Genomic DNA, 23,960 nt, shown 5'->3' with positions numbered 1-23,960 from the left:
TTTTCTTTAATTTATAATATTTATTTAAGAGTTTAGCCTTAAAAAGAACAGGAGTGAACAGAGGGGCTTAAGCAAGTTAAAAGAAAAAAAAGGGTTAAAAAATAATAACGAAATAGAGTTTATATGAAGAGTATTCAATGAATTAAGTAAATTTCTCAATAAAAAAATAAACTGAAAAAGCAAATTACAATTTCCTCCAACTTATTCTTTGAAAATCAATAATCTGTAGGCATTTCATTTAACAAAACAAATTACAAGAAGCCTTCATCATTTCAGTAATCCTCACATATTTCGCCTTAATATATTACATTGGCTCTTTGAGAATAGTTTTGCCACCCTCTACCAAGCAAAGCCATAGAAATGTTTTCCTGCAGAGCAGAAGCCTTAAGCATCTCCAAACAGTAGCAGCGGCCGCCGGCATCAAGGAGAAAAGACCTGGCAAGAAGAGGGTCTAAAAGTGATACCTGAAATTATATCATGGGCTAAAATCCAAATCAATCTACATCCCTCATATTGGCTATGCAAATAAATCACAATAGCAACGAATCATCCGAAGAGACACCTTTCAGTGTATTATTGGTGATTTACATGAAATACATATGCCGAATAAATCAGCCACGAAGACGGTTAAGTTTACAGTCGAAATTCAACAACAAATCACTGCACATAATATTATACAAGCAGCATTACTTGCTCAATGAAAGCCATATTTTGAGAACGAAAACAATCAACAAACAAATCAGAGAGAAAATAATTGTATCTGCTGTACATAAGGATTTGTATAGGATATAGCACCTTTATCTTAATAACATTTTACTTACTGCCATAGGGCTTAGCTCGAAGATTCATTCTGAAAGACACAAGCAGCCGTTCGAGTCCTGCTTAGTGTCTTTGATTTAATTGAAAGCAGCCGATTGCCACATGAGACTCCGCAGGTTACAGATCCCTCGTTTCTCCTCTGATATTCTAGTTCAGTTTCCTCCAAGTGTTTCAAAACCTATGTGTATTTTTTTTTAAAAAAAAAAGAAGGAAAAACAACAAGTGTGACTCAGTTTCATTTGTTGATCAAAAAGTGGATATGAATTTTGATCTTCACCTTAAAAGAGAGCGCAAGCGGCAATAGTGTATCTGGATTTGTCGCATCTTCGGGAAAGTTTCGCAAAGCATGTATAAGTCTCTCAAAGGGTAACTTTACCTGTTGTTCAAGACCGGCTTGAAGTAAATTAAGTTCTACAATCAGATCATAGCAATCAGAAACAACAGAAAGCTCACCAAATCATCATGGCAAAATCTCAATAAAGCCAACCCAACTTGAAAGACAACTTTCATACCCTGCATAAAAGATATTTTAAAATTTGAGAGTGACAATGTAAGTCACCTTGTAGGAAAACATGCAAGAATTTACATAGAGAGCAATATTCCTAGTCAAATTAATATAGTAAGAAATTCTCACTTCAAGAGAAAAAGACAAGCTTTCATGCAAATTATTTTCAATGTGAGTTTAGTGTCACGAGATCGATTTTATAAATTCTTAGGTGGTTCTGGGTTGCACAATAATTGGAAATAATGACTTGGATGACCTTATTGTGTTTAATATATGAAGCATGACGATACTAACCTCATACAGGAAAACATCCCAAATGCGAAGAACCAAAGGAAACAGAAATGAATATGAAAATACAGTTATGAACCATTGGCTTGCGTACATGCTTGGGTTTATCTTTTCTTCAGAAAAATGTTGCCCCAACTTTGGCATGTACTCATTCACTAATTGCTCAAACTGAAATAGGTATTGCTGTACAAGTGGCAGACCTACCTGTTCCACAAGTACAAACATAAGTGCTAGTCCAAGATGCTGAAGCATTACAAGTAGAGATGAATATATACTCATGGGCAACTACACGGCCTCTTCCCACAAACAATGATGAACCAAGAAGCAATGAAAAATAATTAAACAAAAATGTCATCTCAACATCAAAATGAAGGTACGTATTTATTTAAAAACAAGAATTTTTTAAATATTTTTAATTACCAGATACAACCCTTCCATTGGTGCATGAACAGCCCCCTTCAATAAAGCAACTACTAGCCAAAAAGCATCCTCTTCACTCATGTAAAGAAGTAACAGACCTGCTAAAAATCCCATACCCTGCAATCAAAAACAGCTGCATTATAGATATCCAAGAGCTAACTATTCAATTATGTCAGTTACAAATTTCCAAATCTTTTTTTTTCTTTAGTATTTAGACTCAAACCTGAACATATCCAACATCCCTGTCATAGACAGAGTATGCCTTTAGAACATTGTACAAGGATCTCTGTCCAGGCCCATGTCTCTGTTGAAAGAAAACATGTGAAGGGAAAGTCCGAGATATGTCACGAATGATATCCAGTTCTGATGGCGATGTCTCATATATCACAAGTCGCTGCAGCAGAAAATTAGTAGACTGTTAACAAACTAAAAAGGTAATGCTAATCACAGATTGGTTTAAACACAACGGAACCCATACAGGCAAGGCAATAAAATATGAGTCCAGACAAAATGTAACTCATCTTGCTTGATTTTACTCAGAATTTGAGTCTCTTGTTTAGATTCCTCTCCCCCCCCCCCGCCCTCTTCCCCCAAAAACCAACGCCGGCACCCCCCCGCCGATTCTGTGGATCTGTTTCTTTCAAGCCCATTAACACAATTGTGTCCACATGTTTAGCATGTAGGAATAGATTGTTTCCAGAAAAAAGTAAATTCAGAAGAACAAAGTTACTTACTAACTTCAGACTAAACTTGAATAACCCATAAGTGGTTAACCAGAAACGATTGGTGACACCGACAACATTCTACAAGAAGTATATCTTACTAGTGCACAAAATTAAAAATCAAACTAAAGATGCAACAATAAAACCTCTAGTTCGACATATTGCTACGATTCACTACATAAAAATAATTTTCTGTAAGCTTTAACTAAGATATTTTATGGAAGAAAAAGTCAATGTTTAGCCGAGGAAAAAAAAGGACAGGCAAGAGTACCTCATAAACTCCAGGGTTCAACAGCAGGAGGTCTCGACTTCCAGAAATTAATTGCCAGACGAGACCCCTCAAACAATCAGGAATTCCTTTCCTTATACGTCTCTTAACGACATGAGGTTTTCTCCTAACATATTGCTTCCAGTCGCTTCCACCAACACCTATCATCTTCCTCCATTTTTTAATCCTCCTCTCCTCCCTGAAAGAAGTTCAAAGAAAATACTGACTACTAAGAAAGCTAAAACGAGTGTACAAATCACTTTTTTACAACCGGAATGTCATGCACTCAACAATATGATTTGTCAATGATCGAAATATGACATTTACAGTGACAAATCATATTGTTGATGAGTATCTCCCAAAAAATTTTTAATAGAAACTTCTAAATGCACAGTCAGAGTCAAGCGTTATAGTGTTCAAATCTAGATTGGTCAGTGAAATCTTATATGTAACCATCTTATGTGAAATCTCGCTCTTCCTATGTTTATTATCTAAACTCAGATATGCATACTTCACATCTATTATCGTTGAAGTATATTAAATTCTCCTGAAGAATAAAAATATTAAGCAGTTGCTACAATCAAACAAAACCTGTGAAGAGAATCAAAAGATTAGTACGGTATAATCTGTACCTTTCACGGTCATTTGTAGATCTGCTTCTCGTCAAGCCCTCTGCAGAATTTCCCCAATTATCTTGCTTTATAAAACCAAACTTGTCCACCGATCTTGAAGGAGGAGCAAATCCTGATTCATTTTCTTCAGTAGCTCTTTTCTTTTCCATCCCCACAGACGAATGAAGAGCCTTTGGCTATCTTAAGAATATAAGGGACTTTTTCCTTACATGATCATCCATTACTACTGCTTTACAAAACCAAAAAAAAAGAAAGCAAACATAACAAGTCAAAGCTTATTACAGTGAAAGAATTGATCCTCCATTCCGACTGAAATCGCTACACCAGCTCAGCTGGCAGAGATCAATAAACAAAACAGTATAGTAATTTTTCATTCGAAGATAACAATCTGTTTATCCAAATACACATGATTTTCAAACTACAGTGCTGCTGTAGATATCAAAGCAACAACCGAATTACATACGAGGGGCTCGGCAAGTTCCTCAGTAATCTGTTAAAAAAACAGCCTTAATTTCATGATTTTTCCATCATCACCTACACGAAGGACTCGTTAAATCGAATTCCTATAAACTTTTCATACACCTACATGAAGGTTCATACAATCTAAAGTAATACACCACCGAACAATGATCAACGAATGCGCAAAAACACACAGCGCACAAAATGAACTCACCATCGAAACGGTAAATTAGAACAACAAATTTGGTTGAATATATTGGTAAATGCAACTACAGCTGAACTCAAATATCTAGCTAATTACAAGGTGGCGAATCCAGCGAATAACCAAGGTATAAAATTAAGAGACCACAATACAATAATTACACAAAGAGGTCATGAATTTTCTTAAATTAAGAAAAAAAATGCAAAAACCAACCATGAAATGTGGGGAAATTTACCTTAAAAGCAGAATAAAAAAGTAAATCATAATAAAAAAAATAAAGAAAAAAATTATCATTCGCGAGAGAGGGAGAGATGTACCTAATTATCTCCCCGAATCGAAAGAATCGCGAATGAAGTGAGAATTGGGGATCGGCGACTATTTTTTTTTTTCCGTTCTCGTGAGTTTCTCTTCGTAAAGAGGGGGAATTTTGATACTACGATCGAACGAAGTGTCGAAGAGGTGTTTGTAAACAGAAAAAAAAAGAGAGAAAATGTTATTGCCGATTCAGAGACAGCTATAGTGTACCCCCAATTTTCTTAACGGGTTTTCGATACCAACAGGAAACGAACCCGTATCGACAAACCCCCCGTTGGATTCATTAAAATGTGTGTCAAAACACCTCTCTCTCTCTCTCTCTCTCTCTNGTTGGTGCTACCAAGTTTTTGGCCATTGGATTAAGAGATGTGTGGTTAGGATGATGTGGGCCCCCTAGGGTTGAGTGGGTGGTTGGTTGAATAGTATGATCTAACGGGTGAAAATGATCTAAAGGGTAGATCTAACGGCGGAAAACTTGGTAGCACCAAGTGCTTCGTGCTATTAATAGCATAGTAGCCGGACTCTATAGATATATATATATATATATAGTTCGGCAGGGATACTATCAATAACATCAAGAATTTGATACTATCAAATTTTTCACTGTTAAATTTAACCCTTTAATTATTTTTATCCGTTAAATTATACTATTCAACCAACTACCCACTCAACCCTAAAGGGTCTTAATTATCCTAACCGTATATTTCTCAATTCAAGAGTTAAAAAATTAATAACACTAATAACTTGATGCTATTGATAGTATTCTAATCTACATATATATAAGTATATAACATTACAAATTTCTCTATTATTAATTTACTAAAATTATTTTATAATTTATAATTTCTTTGCACACGGATACTATTTTTTATTGTAAATTATATTTATCGGAAAGCGATATAGTGAGAAATTTGGCCCGTAGGCCTAGCCCATTTGTGTTTGTAACTGACGCGGATGGGCCTAGCTCTCATTTTGTGGGCAAGCCCTTTATAAGCCCGCGAAGTTTTTTTTTTTTTTTCACAATTACACATGGACATTTTTCTGTAAAATAATTGGCCACATACTATTAGTAATTAACTATGACAAAAAAAGAAAAAAAAAATGCATTAGCATCACAATTCACAACAACGCAAATGCTTTAACTGAGTTCATGGAGCATATTACTCCCTCTACTTGCACTTTGAATAAAAGCCCTTTGCCTAATTAATAATTTAAAATTAGTTACAAAAGTAATATTAGAATAATTAAAAGAAGCGCAGGGCTTGTTACCCTTCACAACCTATTAGGAGAATTGGTTGAAAGAGAACCCCACTGATTTATTACACCTTGATCAACTTGGACATTATCCTTACTTAATAATTATAGTGTAGGGCTTACCCTTCGCAATCTATTAGGAGAATTGGTTGAAATAGTACTTCAGTGTTTTATTACACCTTGATCAACTTAGACTTTTGAATCATTTTCATTAATTATTATTCATTAATTATTAATGATAGTATGCAAAAGAGAAAAACTTAAATATTATTGGTAGTAGAAAAATAATATTTACTATCTATTTTTTATTCCTTGGATATAGAGGATTTACTATTTAGTAGTGGTGATTCAAAAGATAAGAAGTTAATATATAGCAATCTTTATTACTGCAAAGACACTTTTTGTAGGCATATATAAATGCATGCAAATTGGAGTATTTTATACGATAATAATGCAAATTAATTAATCAAGTTGTTAGAAATTAAAAGGGATCGACACCTTGTTAGGTTTTGTTGGCATGGGCATTAATGGGTCGAGCCACTACTATACATATGTGGAATGCAATATATACGATACGTTCAATTTTGTATACTGTGCATGAAGGTCGATCGACATTGACGTGTTACAGATCAAAATTTGCAGGTTATGCGAGGTGCATTAATGCACTGCGTGTTGCAGGAGCATTTTCCACGAGATCGGGCATTACGATTCGGTCTCCAATCATGCCTTGTGGGGCTTGAGGGGAGTTGGCAAGTGTTGATGAGTAATCACAGTACTAATTAACACCTGCATAATTAAATAAACTCGTCGCATGAAATTTGTTAGCGTTGTGCCTAAGCGCGGTTCTGAGGAGCTTCTCAACGAGATCTCATGTGTACTGAATAGTGTTCAACTTAACGCTGAAGGGCTAACTAGAGAATATACCATCAGGTTAAAAAGATGTCCTTTTTATTTTATGCCTAGAGATTAATTCTAGCTACTGTATATTTTGCTAATTTGCTTCCGAATAAAAATATATTACTTTTTCTTATAGAATATATGATATTAATTTAGTATCTTAATTTTCACAAGTAATGCTTTCAATTTCAGTTCAGATTTCCAAGACATCCCATAATTAAGTTTTTATTTTATATATATATATCATGATCACAAACACACTTATTTATATGCAAGGTAAGATTTGAATTCAAATCTCATTGTTCATTAAAAACATCAAATATTAACCAACTTCTCTAAACAATCTGTTACGACAAATGCATAAACAGAAACGAAATGACGAACACAAAAACAATCAAACCACAAGCAGAAAAATAAAGAGACACAGATTTACATGAAAAATTCTTTTGCAGGAAAAAACCACGGGCGAGGGAGGAGAGGACTTCACTATGGAACGAAAAGGGAATACAATGTTCTTCAGGTTACAACCAACCACGATCACACGCCTCTAGGATAAAAAACGAAAAGAAAAACTCATAACAGGTTTCGGATCCGATCCGTACCGCGGGGGGCTCCGCCCCCCGCACCCCACTACAGACATTCATTTTCCTCCATAATTTTCTTTTCTAAATTAGTCGCACCGCGAAGCTGTCGACGAGTCGTAAATCCGAACCTGAATCGATAGTAAATTTCGAGTCATATCTAACACAATCAAATGTAGAAACATTCATACTGAAATTGACCGCTTTGCGCTCCCTATCGATCGAGTACTAGCCTTCAATTAATGCAAGCTCTCGCAGCATTTGATGTAGGGCCATCTTTCTAAATTTCGACCATAATTTGAGAAACATTCTAAGTACCGGCCCGTGTATAATATTGCTAATTAATCATTAATGCTCACGTTAAATTATTATAACATTCATATAATTAACAGCACTTCAGCCTTTTACTTTCATAATTTTGGTTCCAACAGTACCAACATCATAAGAATCTCTTCTTCATCTTCTTCTTCATTTTAGAAGTCAAAATTTCTGAATTAATTGATCACGTGGGCTCATAACTTTCTCCCGAAACATCGACGTACTTTTGTCACCCTACAGTAAAAATGTTCAAGAAGTATCTAAACAATGAATTATTTTAAATTAATTATTTATTTTAAAATTTTTTTTATTTTACTATCAAAGTATGAGTCTAATTCTAATTCAAATTCTAATTCAAATTCTAATTCAATTAGAATTAGACTTGTATTTAGAAATTATGTATTATATGTTACGGCAAAACTAATAAAGCCTCGTCTCTAATTAGATTCTAATTTGAAGCCATATATATATATATATATATATATATATAGAGCAGGGCTGCTGTGCTCTCAGGAGCACGGAGGCCTCCGCGCTCCTGAACCGTTTTCGANATATATATATATATATATATATATAAAAGGATATATTAATGAGGCCGGTGCGACTAATTAGAAGGCATGGACTAATTAAGTCTAAGTTGCTGGATAGTCCGTACGGCTAAGGTGATTTCTATTGTTGCTCTTAGATCCGATCCCATTGTAAGGACGTGTTTCATTGGAGATGCTCTGTACATGTGCGCGTCATATATATATTTAATTTTTCGAAGTTTTTATTTTTGAAAGATTCATTTTTTGTATTCTATCTTTGATATTAATAAAATATTTACTTCGTTTTCGTTTGTGGACGCATGTCGTTGGTCGAATCACGTAAATCTTATTGTGCTTTTTTATTATCTTTTTTTCTCTTGTATTAAGTATTTTTTTAAAATTTATTTTTTGCGTTTCGATTTGTGAGAAAAGGAAACCAAGCGACAAGAAAATTCAGGAAACCACTATCATATTCAAGGCTTCTGACTCGATCGATCTTCCCTAATTAAATGCCCAACCAATAGAATCCCATCACTTCCCCCACCCACCCCATTTTTGTGCATAAATAATCAAAAATAGCAAAGATTCAACTATTGTTTAACCTTTTCTTTTGGTTCAATTCATAGTTTATGGACATCTATTTAAAGCACCTGTAAGTAGTGTTCTCTCGAGTCAAACTCGCAAAGTATACTTGCCTTATTGGTTACCAATGCAATGGAGATGATAAACCACTTCGATCTCACCAACTATGTTCTCCTCACTATTCTTCTAGCTATTCTCCCTCTCTTCACGACATGTTACGAAATCAGGGCCATTGAAAATCTGAGGAGTCTCGAGATGCTGTCCCTGACCATCGGCGCCGGGCCGGAGAGCCTCGCGTTCGACCCGTCGGGCGGCGGGCCTTACACCGGGGTCTCGAACGGGAGGGTCCTCAAGTGGAAGGGTGGCGACCTTGGCTGGGTCGAGTTTGCTTTCAACTCGAACCATAGGTAATGCCCTAGATTCTGTTTACATGTCGGAACAAGTTATCTATTTTGTACCAATAATAGTACTCTGGAGTTCATTCCACCTGCAAGTTGATTTATTATATTAAAAAATATAGTTTAAAGAATATACATTGTAGCATATATCATATCAACGAACTATTGTATGTTTTACGTAAGTGCTTGGCGAGATGGTGGGAAAAGCTTCGGTCTTCTACACGCTCAGTTTCTGTGTTTATACGCTGACTTTTGTTTTTCATATAGCCAAGCTATCTTTTTCTTATATATATATATATATATATATATATATATATATATATAACAAGTAAAATAAATATACTGAATAAGATATTACAACAGGGATGAAGAGTGTGGTGTGTATAATAATGAGATGATGGAGAGCAAGTGCGGGAGACCGCTAGGATTACAGTTCCACAAGGCGACGGGTGATCTCTACATCGCAGACGCGTACCTGGGACTGCTAACGGTCGGGCCAGAGGGAGGCCCTATGACGTTGGTGGCCGCGGTGGCCGACGGTGTGCCGTTTAACTTCACGAATGGAGTGGATATTGACCAAGACACCGGGATGGTGTATTTCACGGATAGCAGCATTCACTTCCAAAGAAGGTGACCTTTTTTTTTTTTTTTCTAAAATTGTTAGTTTCAGAAAAATATATAAAAGAAATTTATGTCATCAAACTAAATGAAAATAGTATAAGTAACCAAATTTAATGCTTCCGCCATGTGATACAGTGATATAATATGTGCAATGTTGTAGGAGTGTATTACGAGGTATATTAAAACTGTATTTGATGAATCAATTTGGCGCATTCTTGATCATAAGCATAAAAAAAAAATCACGTAACTCGATCGGGGTGTGTACATACATATGCACCGAGTTTGGAGTTACTAGGTTACCAAAATGGACCGGATGGTACCACGCGTATTGAACCAATTATCACACAGAACCTTAAAAGCCAATATAATCTTTGAACATGCTTTTTTTTTTTTCTCTTTTTTTTTTCTTTTTTTTTTGGGGTGGGGGTGCTTATGTATAGAGAAGCAGAGCAACTGCATTAACTGCGTTCAGAGAAAATAAGTGAGAGTGACCGATATATGGATAAGCCCTCGATTCATCACATGAATAATCTTTTATCCCTCAATTAAATCTGTATTGACTAGTTTTTTTAAAAAATATATAATTGAATCTTTTTACACCATTTTTTTTTTTTTTGATGAAGTAATCTCTTATCGTATTATTTACCCAAATATGCTATAAAATTCGTGTGAAACGATAAATAAAAATAAATGCATGGTTTATGTATATACCGGTGTCAAATTTACGAGGAATACTACACTGTCACACTTGCACCATGTCATTAATAACAAGTTAATTACATTTCTTCTTTTCAGACAAAAGTATAATAAAAATATTTTTTTATAATCATGATGGAACATATATCTCTGAAAAGATATATTTGATTGGTTTGTTACGACACACCACCAATATATCCGTTGTATTCTAAAATTTTTCCAAATTTACAGAGGTAATTCTTTGTGAATTGAATAGCATTTATTAGCAATTTAAGTGACATATGTCCTATTCCCAGACTCAGATATGATTGAAATAGATGCGTGGGAGCCTCCTAACCTCGCACTTTCTTGTTGTCGTGAAAAATATAACTAGGACAAAACAATCTCAACCCATATAATTTACAAATGTTACAAATTTTCATCGCACGTTCTTATTGTTCCGATCAAGCAAATGATAATCACAGGGAGTATATGATGCTCGTGCTCTCCGGCGATGCCTCGGGACGGTTAATGAGGTACGACCCCGCGACGAAGCGAGTTACGGTGCTAGAGAATGGCCTCACTTTTCCGAACGGGCTCGTGGTTAGCCATGACAACACTCACCTCCTCGTGGCCATGACCTCGCCCTGCAGAATCCTAAAATACTGGCTCCGCGGTCCCAGAACTGGAACATTTGAGACATTTGCAGAGTTACCGGGCTACCCGGATAATATCAAGAGAAACTCCAAAGGCGAGTATTGGGTGGCCCTCGGCCAAGAAAAGATTCAGCTAAACGGTCTACAGAAACGAGTGGCCAATTTCGAGCCCATGCTGGACCATCCGATCGCGCTGAGACTGAGTCAAGAGGGTCGGGTTCTCGAGGTGCTTGATGGAGGGATAATGACCTCCATAAGTGAAGTGGAAGAGAGGAATGGGTCACTTTGGTTGGGCTCCGTGGTTTCGCCTTATGTGGGTGTTTACGAAGCTTAATTATTATTAGGTTTCAAAATCACCTTTTGCTTGATGACTAGTCACATAAAAGAGGAGTGCTTGGACTTAATTATCTGCATATATATATATGTACACGATGAGTAGTATATTATGTACCAAAAATGCTAGTGTTTTTTTTTTTTTCTTCTTCTTCTTTTTGCGCTATAAAATCATTGTTCAGCTTGTATTTGAAATGCCATTGCTTATTGATTAAGATCACATTTATTGATAGTTAGCGGTTAAACAAATCCAAGTCATTGCCATGTTGGACAAATAAGCATTGTGTGGTGATAGGTCCCATACTCTAGAGAAATCTCCCAATTGGTAAGTATTTACTTTGCACCCCATTTCAATACAATTGGTAAAGGAAAAAGGAAACAGAAAATGAAAAAAAAGTTAATCTAGCTGACTAGGATCATTTAATTGGTATCTGAAGTGAGCTTTGAGGTCCAATTGGTATCTCAAGGAGACACACAAGGCCCACTCGGACTATTCAAGACTCCAAGTCAATGTTTATTTTCTCCCTAAGAAGTTGCATACTAATGAATACCAAATTAGCCACTAAATTAACAGGACAATAATGCTAATTTATCAAACATTCATTATACAAATAGAAATAATTGATACAATAAAGAACCAACTTTACAGACCCACTATAGTTTCACCAACTAACTGACAAATACATAACATCAGAACCCTGAAAACAAACTTAATGGTTTCAAACATATACAAAATAGATTTAGAATGATCCTCACTCCCATTTGGTCCTAACTTTCCTGTTGTGCAAAAAATCAAATGTGAAAGCTAAGATCCCATCCATTCTCTTGAACACATACCTCTCCACAAACACATAGCACCCAAACCTCTTCCACCCATTTAATCCCCCTCCAAATTCCTCCACCCTCTCCACCCTCTCTTCACCAGCATCAACCCATCCTTCCCTACTCTGCTCCAATCTCATCCTATTCCACACAGCTAAACTAAGCCCAAAACTCTCTCTCCTGGAAACAACATTTGCAAACCACACGAAACCATCAACATCTGCTGCTTCAACTGCAACTTCACCATTTACAGTAACTCTTTTGCTCTGCACGCTAGTATTCACCTCAACAACATTTGCGCAGTCGCCGTAGAAATTCCCCTTGGCATATATTTGCTCCCAAATTTGCTCCAGAGAAATCTCGTAGAACATGGCATTGCTCATTTGCTCCTTGAAGCTCCGATTTTCCTTGACGAAAAAGAAGGGGCAATACCACTTCCCGATGGCTGACTTCGGGGTGTCTTCTACCGTGATCGGGAAGTCGAGCTTGAGTGGACGCGACCGGAGGGCTATGTCGAGCCCGAGCGCATCACTTAAGCTGTAGTTCTCTGGTTGCGCCGCGTAAACTCGCCAATACTTCTTCCTGAACAGCCACGGCGCAAAACCGTCGGGAGCTGCGGACTTCGCGGTGAACTTCCCCTTCTTCGGCACGATCTCCATTTGTTGGTAGATGTTTCTGTGATCAAAGGGGCTCGGCTTCACGTCATTTATGCATTGGCAGAAGCACCATGTGCTCATGTCCTCCTCTTTAGAGCACGTATAAATTTTCCTGAGCATACAACATCACAAACATAAATGAAACATCCAATAGTTATTCAATTGTTCAAATTAATTTAACCTCAATTTGATTATCTAGTACCAGTATTTAGACCTTTTGGCTATTCAATTAACAAAAAGTTGTTCTGGTAATTAATATTCACTCGCATGACATTTTTCTGGGATTTGTCACACTATCGCAGGGACTTAATAATCATGTGTTGGCACTCGGTTAAATCGAATCGGGTACGCCTATAAACGGGTTCGATCCGACGGATATTATGTTATCTAATTGGATTAGGATTAATCTCGCTTTTAAATTGAAAAACTAATTAGAGATAAATCTAATTATATTAGGATAATAAATAATAACCGATTTGACCTTATCTCTAACGCTATTAGGACTTTGGAATTCCTTATAAATAGACGGGCGATCCCACATAAAACGAACGAACGGAAAAAGAGAGAGAATAAGAAAATAATAGAGAGAAACCACATCCTCCATTGACCTATTATTCTAAGAGAAACTTGAATGGTGGATTTGTGATCGTGCTCATTTGTAGTTCGATCCATCGCGAATTCGGAACGTGAGAAGATCTAAACAAGGACGATCAAAGGACACGTGAATCAATCTCGACGATCCGGGCGTTATAACGTGAATCATTCCTGCAAAAGATACGAACGAATACTTTCGCTGCGTTCTACATCATGCATGCAAAATAGCTAAACTCCAAAATTAAATGTCTAAAAATTGAATATCTACGTTGGTACGTTATTACACAATGAGAGATGTTGATTATACATGCAAATTACGTACCCTTTATCCTTCCCTTTTCCGACGACGACGTAGTAGTGATTTGAGGACAAGGGCTTGTCAAGAACAGGGATGAAGAAGACGACGGCGCTATAATGTGAGCTGTTCTCTCCTTGTTGCTCGGAGTATCGGACGGTGAGGATCCTATTCTGAGGGAAAGGGAGATCCCTCACCCTCGTTCCCTCACAAAGTCCCCAGCAACAAGCAGAGTCACCGCCATCGGATACTTCGTCTTTGTGCACCAGGTACCCGGAACTGGGACCTTCCGGAGGTGGCTGAAACGCAGTTTCAGGAAAAGCTTTGAATATGGAAAGTGGTTTTGTTGCATACATTTTTATTTCCCCTTTAATTCTATACTTACATAGATGTGTTAACATCTTTTTATACTGATAAGGAGCTGCTAAGTTAGTTATTCGCTGTGTGATTGCCCGGAAACAACTCATTTGGATATGATGACTTGGCATAATACGTTTGACCGTTGACTTTTCATAAAGATGCCATGTGTTACTTTCTTTTATATATATATATATTAGTAACTAACCCGTGCAATGCACGGATTTTAAATTTATCTTTTAATTACATTTTTTATATAATATATATTAATTTTTACATATTAAGTTTTTCTAATATATTTTTATTACAATTTTTATATAATATATATTAATTTTTACATATTAAGCTTTTATTAGAAAAATTATTGAATCAAATTAAAATAAATACTATCATGATATACTAATAGATTGTAAGTAAATAATTTAAAATGAAAAGATTTTAAAATGAAAAAGTAAAAAGTTCAAACAATTAAAATTTACATAATTATTATTATATATTTTTTTATACATAATATTGAAATGGCGAAGAAAATTAATTTTATTTCAAATTTTAATGACTAATTCCTGTAAAGTTATTATTTGAAGGATAAAGTGACTAAATTGAAAGTAAATTTTTAGAACTTGTGAAGCATTGATACATATTATGATTCTTTTAAACTAAAAAAATAATTATTATTGTAAATAAATTAGTCATGTATGTATATTCATTATTTTCAACAAATCAATCAAAATTTAAAATTAAATATCAAACATACCTCCCAAAAGTAATTATTGAGCATTTCTTGCATAGGGGCAAATATTAATGCGCTCCAAAATTTCAATACTATGACGAAGTCCAAAACTAAAAAAAAGAAGAAGATACTATATACTTACAAACAGACCAAATCATTAAAACTAATTATTTTTGAATTTTGAAATAAATTACATTTTGTAGAAAGATATGTGCATAAAGATGAAAAATTAAACTTACTTTTGTAGAAAGATTGTGAATAAATATGGAAAATAAGTCTTGCCGTCCACCTTCATAATGGATAATACATTGAGAAAATATGGATTTTCTCTGTTAAATAAATTAATAATTATAATTTTAAGATAAAAAATTTATAACTTAACTATAAAAGTTGAATAGCCCCAATCAAAGAAAGAAGGGAAACAAAATAAGAAAAAAATAACTATTGTGCAGTTAAGAAAAAAAATAATTATTACTTTTATTATTTTAATATTTAAATAAGTAAAGTATATATATAAAAAGATATTATAAAGAAGAAGACCAAATTTTACAATATCAAAATAATTTGGTGTGTATGGTTATGATTTCTTTAATTATTTAATTATTTGTATAATAATTTAATTAAATAGTTTTGATAATATATATATATAATCCAAAAAATTAAATAAAATTAAACAAATACATGCGATTTTCACGCCGCCTCCGCCTCTTCTACTTTGACGCGCCCCGCTCGCCATCATCTGCAATGGGATAAAAGTAAACGCGAGAGATGTTAGACCTAAACCCAAAGAAAATAGAGAGAGAATTATAAAAGTTGAATAGGCCTCAATCAAGAAAGAAAGGGAAAAAAAAAATAACTGTTTGTTCAGTTAAAAAAAAAAATAACTGTTGACTGAGTTAAGAAAAAATAACTATTGTGCAGTTAAGGAAAAAATTTTATTACTTTTTATTTTATATTATAAAAATAAGTAAAGCTATTATATATATTAAAAAATATATATAAAAAAGAAGATCAAATTTTACAATATTAAAATAATTGGTATGTATGGTTATGATTTCTTTAATATATTAAATATTGTAAATATTTAATTAAAATAGTTATATATTATTTGGTATGTATGGTTATGATTTTCTCTAATTACTTAAATATTTGATAATAAATTAATTAAAATAGTTGGTTATGATTCCCTCTAATTACTTTAATATTTTATATACAATTTTAAATAAATAGTGGTTATGAATTCCTCTAATTACTTAAATATTGATAATATTAATTAAAATAGTTTGTTATGATATATATATATTATATATGCCACGTGGCACATTGAAACTTATTTTGTAAGGTGCGCCACGTCGGATCATATAGTTCAATTGCGAACAATGCTTCCAATAATTTATATATATATATATATATATAGAATTATATACATATTTATGAATATATATATTGGACAAACTTAGGCTACAAGCATAATGAATTTGACATTTCTAAATACTACTCTATTCCATTTTTTTTTTCTGGGGGGGTTAACGCGGTTTCAGTTTTTCTTAATTGTTGTTTATAATGGTCAAATTAATGGATATTATCTTATGACTATTTTGTATTTAAAAGAAAGTTAAGATAAGATGAGATAAGATGAGATAATCCAAAGTGCTATAGTAATTATTTAAAAATGTTATACATTAAAGAGGCCCATCTTTACAAAAATAGGCCGGCATTTAATGGGCCGGGTCAAGATTGGGTCCGAGCCTTTTTGACTTCCGAGCTCAAAAACATTTCTCCGAATTTGAATCCCAAGCATATTTCGTTCCCTCGCTCATATGTTTTTCGCGGAATTTGAATCCCAAGCATATTTCGTTCCCTCGCTCATACTCGCGCGTTGTTTCCTTGTTCCCTCCGCTTCGAACGCTCTTCGTCCGCGAAACCCTAACCCTAGGAGGAAAAGGTCGAACGTGTAGCACAATGCAACCTGACGATCTCGAAGACGACGATTCTCCTCACCGATCCAAAGGTTTTGTTTTTTCCGTTTCCTCCATATCGAGTTTTCTCATCACGTCTTTTCTCGTACTTTTTGCAAATTTAAGCAGAGATCGTGTGCTTTGTTTTGATGCAGCATTTAGTTTGCTGTTCGTTTCAACGCGATAAATTTATTTCTGAAAAAAAAATCTAAAATAGCATAAATATAACATCAACATACTCTCTCTCTCTCTCTCTCTCTATATATACACACACACACACACACACACACACACACACGAGGAGTAGGTCTTGTGTGCTATTAGGAGCACGGAGATCTCCATGGTTCTAATTCGTTTTCGATGATAGAGTTTTCGAATCGACGATCAGTTCCGTTAAACTTCATCTAGCGTATTTGAACTATTTAGAAAATAATTTTTGTAATTTTCGGTCTCATTTTCTTAGCGATCGAAAGAGTTCAAAATAAATAATTTTTAATGATTGATGTATACCGTTTACAAGTTTAACGGTATAAAAATATTCAAATCAAATAAATTTTGATAGAAAATTCTTGGGAAAACTTCAAAAACCCCCCCTGTGGTTTCATGCATTCTCACTTTAGTACCCTGTGGTTTAAAACGTATCAATTTGCCCCCCTGTGGTTTCGTTTTTATCTTTTTAGAAGCTTTTTCGTTAATATTTCGTTAAATTATATACAAAAAACTTCAGATAACCATCTATGTTTATCGAATATTCTTTTTAGTATCCTTTAATTTTAATTTTGTCACTGATTTAAAAAAAAAATAATAAAATTGATAACAAAAAGAGAAAAATGAAACCACAGGGGGGCAAATTGATACGTTTTAAACCACAGGGTATGAAAGTGAGAATGCATGAAACCACAGGGAGGGTTTTTGAAGTTTTCCCAAAATTCTTTATACTATTTACAGTAAGATCAATATGTTTGATTGAAAATTTTAATACTATATCTTTTTCCAAATTTTACCAACATCTTTACTAAAGGTCCATTCCATATCTCCTTCACCAACCATCACCACAAAGTATCTATTGAAAATATATGTGAAAATGTGATCAACCGTCTTCAAAGAGAATCCACAAAGCACAAACAAATGGTTTCCCATCCAATCTTTCTTGGATAGATTGCCAAGCTGTAGGGGACACTTTCTTAAGTACTATCCAAAAAAAAATTCGTACTTCCAATGATACTCTCAATCTCATAGCTTTTTGAGTTGTGCATCTCTTCTCCCTCCATCGTTCCACATGTGGATATAGATTTGACTATGAATTATTCCTTTGCACTCCATCGCCACCAAAATTCATCATGTTTATTTTCCACATTGATGTTAGAAATCAAATTTTTAAGATCATATATTCTTGCACTGAATTCTATATATGTTGTTGTTACCTCTTGCAGAATCTTTCTCCATCTCGGATAGGCACTCGTTGATTCTCAGCACTTTTGAGACACATTGGTATAAATGTGGTAGAAGCTCGACTGTGGTGCTTCCCACACCATCTATCGTTCTATTCAAAACTCCAACTCAATGTATATTGGTATTTTCTCCCTAAGAAGTTGCATACTAATGAATACCAAATTAGCCACTAAATTAACAGGACAGTAATGCTTATTTATCAAACATTTATTATATAAGTAGAAATAATTGGTACATGAAACAACCAACTTTACAAACCCACTATAGTTTCACTAACTAACTGACAAATACATAACATGAGAACCCTGAAAACAAACTTAATGGTTTCAAACATATACAAAGTAGATTTAGAATGATCCTCACTCCCATTTGGTCCTAACTTTCCTGTTGTGCACAAAATCAAAGGTGAAAGCTAAGCTCCCATCCATTCTCTTGAACACATACCTCTCCACAAACACATAGCACCCAAACCTCTTCCACCCATTTAATCCCCCTCCAAATTCCTCCACTCTCTCCACCTTCTCTTCACCAGCATCAACCCATCCTTCTCTACTCTGCTCCAATCTCATCCTATTCCACACAGCTAAACTCAGCCCAATACTCTTTCTCCTGGAAACAACATTCTCAAACGACACGAAACCATCAACATCTGCTGCTTCAACTGCAGCTTCACCATTTACAGTAACTCTTTTGCTCTGCACGCTACTATTCACCTCAACAACATTTGCGCAGTCGCCGTGGAAATTCCCCTTGGCATATATTTGCTCCCAAAATTGCTCCAGAGAAATCTCGTAGAACATGGCATTGCTCATTTGCTCCTTGAAGCTCCGATTTTCCTTGACGAAAAAGAAGGGGCAATACCACTTCCCGATGGCTGACTTCGGGGTGTCTTCTACCATGATCGGGAAGTCGAGATTTAGCGGACGCGACCGGAGGGCTATGTCGAGCCCGAGCGCGTCGCTTAAGCAGTAGTTCTCCGGTTTCGTCGCGTAAACTTGCCAATACTTCTTCCTGAATAGCCGCGGCGGAAAACCGTCGGAAGCTACGGACTTTGCAGTGAACTTCCCCTTCTTCGGCACGATTTCCATTTGTTGGTAGATGTTTCTATGATCAAAGGGACTCGGCTTCACGTCATTTATGCATTGGCAAAAACAGCATGTGCTCATGTCCTCCTCTTTAGAGCACGTATGAATTTTCCTGAGAGAACAACATCACAAACATAAACGAAACATCCGATAATTAATACATACATGAGTTCCGTTACAAATTCAATTATTCAAATTTAACCTCAATTCGATTAATATTCACTAGCATGACATTTTCTAGGATTTGTCACACTATCGCAAAGACTTAATAATCATGCAAAATAGTTAAAACTCCGAAATCAACTAAATTGTTAAATTTGAAAGTAAAATCGGTACATAATATCTATTAATCTATTAACTATACATTATTTTCTAATAACTTTACTGACGTGACATGATTTCCTTCTAAAGTTTTTTCTTTATTTTTTTTCTCATTTAGATACCATCCCTTTTTTTTAACTCACGTGCCCCTTCCTCTTCCTTCTATGTAACTCTCCATTCGTTTTTATAGTCACTCTCTATTTTTTTCTATAGCCACCACGAGCATTTACGAAGGAGACACCACACATTTTTTTTTCTCTCCCTCATGTCCTTTCATCTTCCTCATCTATATAACTCTTCATTTTTCTTCATAACTACCACGAATATTTGTAAAGTTGTTCTAGAGAATATAATTATTTTATCTTTGTTGAATTGTTAGTAATATTTATCCACCACCACTTTCTCTCTCTCTACGAATAGCTTAAGAATTTTTGCTAAATCTCACCCACCGTTCAAAATCACTTCAAATTGGTAGGATTTTGCAACATTTTATATTAATTTCATCTTTGATTGATCTAATTTTCGACGCTATTGATCTCTATAGAGTTCCTATCAAATTATTGATCGTCTTTCTTTCAGACTATTTAAATTAATATATTTTATTTCATATATAGAGTATCATTTTCTATTTATTTGATGACTATATATATTTCAAATTTATTTTTTCAAACTATTATCGATAATCAATAATGATGTAAAAGATAATTATTTCAATAATATCGATCCGTCGCATTGTACGGAGTACGGAGTACGAAGTACTACACTAGTAACACAATAAAAGATGATTATGCATACAATTTACGTACCCTTTATCCTTCCCTTTTCCGACGACGACGTAGTAGTGATTCGAAGACAAGGGCTTGTCAAGTACAGGGATGAAGAACACGACGCTATGAGTTGCGCTGTCCAGCCCTTGTTCGTCGTCGTATCGGACAGTGAGGATCCTATTCTGAGGGAAAGGGAGATCCCTCACCCTCGTTCCCTCACAAAGTCCCCAGCAACGGGCAGAGTCACCGCCATCGGATTCTTCGTCTTCGCGCACCAGGTACCCGGAACTGGGGCCTTCCGGAGGTGGCTGCGACGCAGTTCCGGGAGAAGCTTTGAGTACCGAAAGTGGTTTTGTTGTATACATATCGATTTCCCCTCTAATTTCTAATTTTACTTAGATTACGTAGATGTGCTGACATCTTTTAATTATTTATACGCAAAAGGAGAGCAAGCGTATGTGTGATTTCCCGGAGATTTCTCATTTGGATAAGATGACTCTGAGCCAAACGTTTGTCCGTTGATTTTTCATAAACAATGCCTACAAGCAAAACAAATTTGACATTTCTAAATGCAACCGAGATTAAGTACTCTATTCCACTATTCCACTCATTCGGGTCAAATTAACCCGGCGGTTTCAGCTTTACTATTCCACTCATTCGGGTCAAATTAACGCCCCGGTTTCAGTTTTTCTTTCTTTCTTTTTTTTTTTTTTTTTTTTTTTTTGTTCTCTCTTTCTCTGTGTATGTGTGTGTAGATCTCTCTTTGCATATCCTTCAATATTCCCTCCCTTGATCATCTGCTTAAACACTGGATTTGTGGGCAGCTCCTTCTTCTGATTTGCTTGTGTGATTACTAAGTATACCTAGGCAAGAACTTGATCATCTGGGGCTCTATATTATGATCTCTATTACTGTTCCTCAATTNTTTTTTTTTTTTTTTTTTTTTTGAGAGAGATAATAGCATGTTAGAAATGTGAATTAACTAGAATTCGAATTTGAGACATCAGATACCAACTACTAAGTTTTTGCCACTTGTGCTAAGGGCAGTTGGTGGTTTCAGTTTTTCTTAATTGTTGTTTATAATGGTCAAATTAATGGATATTATCTCATGACTATTTTGTATTTAAAAGAAAATTTAGATAAGATAAGATAATCCAAAGTGCTATAGTAATTAGCATAGTTGAAAAATGTTATACGTTAAAGTGGCCCATCTCTACAAATATTGGGTCGATGCTTAATGGGCCGGGTCGGCATGGGTCCAAGCCTTTTTGAATTCCGAGCTCGAAACAACGAAACATTTCGAAGAATTTGAATCCCAAGCATATTTCGTTCCCTCGCTCATCCTCACGCGTTGTTTCCTTGTTCCCTCCGCTTCGAACGCTCTTCCTCTGCGAAACCCTAACCCTAGGAGGAAAAGGTCGAACGTGTAGCACAATGGTACCCGACGATCTCGAAGATGACTATTCTCCTCACCGACCCAAAGGTTTTGTTTTTTCCGTTTCCCCCATATCGAGTTTTCTCATCCCGTCTTTTCTCGTACTTTTTGCAAATTTGAGCAGAGATCGTGTGCTTTGTTTTGATGCAGCATTTAGTTTGCTGTTCGTTTCAAGTTTCAACTCATTAAATTTATTTCTAAAAATAAATCTAAAATAGCATAAATATAACAGCTATCTTTCTCTAANTTATTGTTGCTACCAGTTTTTTAACCTTTGGATCAACTTTTTTAATTATTTCTAACAATTGAATTAAATACTATAATCTAATGGGAACCACTCAACCCTAGGGGGACCACTCAACTCTAACAGACTAATATCATTCTGATCCTACAATTTTTAATCCAAGGATTAAAAACTTGATAGCAAAAAGAGCATTTTACTATTAATAGTATTCCAGCCTATATATATAGAGCTAGGTTTCTATAATTTTGAAAGTACAGAGGCCTTCGTAATTGTAAGTTATTTTCGATGATGGGACGTCCAATTCGGCAATCGGTTTTATTAGACATGATCTACGCTATTAGAACTATCTAGAAACCAAATTTCATAATTTTTTAACTATACATTATTTCCTAATAATGTATAGTTATCCGATTGTAAGTTATTTATTTTTAGATTTATTTCTAAAAATAAATCTAAAATAGCATAAATAAAACAGCTACCTTTCTCTAAAATATTATATACATATATATATATATATAGAGAGAGAGAGAGAGAGAGAAAGAGAGAGAGCTCCTATAATTTCGAAAGTAGGGAGGTCTCCGTAATTATAAATTGTTTTCGATGATGGGACGTTTAATTCGGCAATCGGTTTCGTTACACATGATCTACGCTATTAGAACTATCTAGAAATCAAATTTCAGAATTTTTTAACTTCGTTTGCCTAGTGAATGAGTGGCCTCAAAATGAACGGTTGAAAATAAAAATCTCATAAAAAACAACGATAAATAATTCAAATTTCAAATCGGAAGTATTGTTCTTACTCTTAATGTTAAGTAGAATTTTCTATTAAAATTTCACTTAATTTGGATACTTATACACTGTTGAATTTAAAAATGTGCCACATCGGCCGTTAAAATAGTCATTTTTGAGACCCTGTGATTAGGGATGTCAATGGAAATGGATACTCGAAATTTTATCCGAATCCGAACTCAAATGAAACGGATATATCCGATGGATATGGATATGGATTAGAATATGGATATAAAAAATAAAAATCCGACGGATATGGATTCGGATATGGATTTTGATTGTACCCGACCCGAACTCGAACTCGACCCGAAACTGAATTTATTTTGTATTATATATAATATATATAAAAAATTGATGTTATATTTGAATTTGTATTTTAAAAATTTAGATTTAATATAATATATTTTGAAATATTGAAAAAAAAAAAATGTTTCAGATTCAAATTTTCGGGTTCGGATTTGGGTTCGGGTTTCGGATTTTTGGTCGGGTTCGGATTTGGATAGGGATTTTTAAAATCCGTTGCGTTCGGGTCTCAGTTTTGGAGTGGGGTTCGGGTTCGGGTTTTTAAAAATCCGCCCCGAATCCGACCCGTTGACATCTCTACTTGTGATCGCTTGGTAAATGAAGTCGAAAAATTATAAAATTTAATTTTTAGATAGTTCCAATAGCATAGATTATGCCTAACGGAGCCGATCGTTGAATTGGATGTTTTATCTTCGAAAACAACTTACAAGCACGGAGGCCTCCGTACTGTGTGTATATACATATATATATAGTTGAGCTAGGATACTCTCAAAAACACCAAAAGATTGGTGTTTTTGAGTTTTTAACTCTTGGATGGAGAAATAGAAGATTGAGATGATGGTGGTAGGTAGTGATAGATGGAATAATATTTGATCAAATAGTTATTGGTAATCAAGGAGTAGATCCAAGTGCTAGAAATTTAAAAGCACCGAGTGGGTAATACTTCTAAAAGTATTTTA

At 34.9% G+C, this 23,960-nt stretch overlaps 4 protein-coding genes across 5 annotated transcripts; 1 reads left to right on the top strand and 3 right to left on the bottom strand.

Moving 5' to 3' along the window:
• On the bottom strand, nt 173–4,811 carry LOC109706784 (EVI5-like protein). 2 transcript variants are annotated; one of them, XM_020227768.1, is made up of 10 exons: nt 4,633–4,811; nt 3,655–3,883; nt 3,026–3,221; nt 2,256–2,426; nt 2,033–2,149; nt 1,619–1,816; nt 1,273–1,332; nt 1,097–1,195; nt 822–997; nt 173–435 (listed from the first exon to the last, which is right to left on the bottom strand). In XM_020227768.1, the coding sequence occupies exons 2-9, from the start codon at nt 3,801–3,803 to the stop codon at nt 833–835; spliced, it is 1,155 nt and encodes a 384-aa protein (XP_020083357.1). In that variant the 5' UTR covers nt 3,804–3,883; nt 4,633–4,811; the 3' UTR covers nt 173–435; nt 822–832. The 2 variants fall into 2 exon arrangements, with proteins under 2 accessions (XP_020083357.1, XP_020083356.1); XM_020227767.1 differs by having other exon boundaries at nt 3,655–3,880.
• LOC109706736 (protein STRICTOSIDINE SYNTHASE-LIKE 10-like) lies at nt 8,898–11,544 on the top strand. Its single transcript, XM_020227710.1, has 3 exons — nt 8,898–9,196; nt 9,551–9,817; nt 10,969–11,544. The coding sequence occupies exons 1-3, from the start codon at nt 8,922–8,924 to the stop codon at nt 11,471–11,473; spliced, it is 1,047 nt and encodes a 348-aa protein (XP_020083299.1). The 5' UTR covers nt 8,898–8,921; the 3' UTR covers nt 11,474–11,544.
• Nucleotides 12,104–14,200, bottom strand: LOC109706624. The gene is made up of 2 exons (XM_020227569.1): nt 13,867–14,200; nt 12,104–13,062 (listed from the first exon to the last, which is right to left on the bottom strand). The coding sequence occupies exons 1-2, from the start codon at nt 14,193–14,195 to the stop codon at nt 12,225–12,227; spliced, it is 1,167 nt and encodes a 388-aa protein (XP_020083158.1). The 5' UTR covers nt 14,196–14,200; the 3' UTR covers nt 12,104–12,224.
• LOC109723602 lies at nt 18,532–21,011 on the bottom strand. The gene is made up of 2 exons (XM_020252042.1): nt 20,549–21,011; nt 18,532–19,533 (listed from the first exon to the last, which is right to left on the bottom strand). The coding sequence occupies exons 1-2, from the start codon at nt 20,872–20,874 to the stop codon at nt 18,696–18,698; spliced, it is 1,164 nt and encodes a 387-aa protein (XP_020107631.1). The 5' UTR covers nt 20,875–21,011; the 3' UTR covers nt 18,532–18,695.

This window comes from Ananas comosus, linkage group 2 (assembly GCF_001540865.1).
Source record: "Ananas comosus cultivar F153 linkage group 2, ASM154086v1, whole genome shotgun sequence".
Lineage (NCBI taxonomy): Eukaryota > Viridiplantae > Streptophyta > Magnoliopsida > Poales > Bromeliaceae > Ananas > Ananas comosus.
Note: the sequence above shows the minus strand (reverse complement) of the source record. Positions and strands in the feature narration are given on the sequence as shown.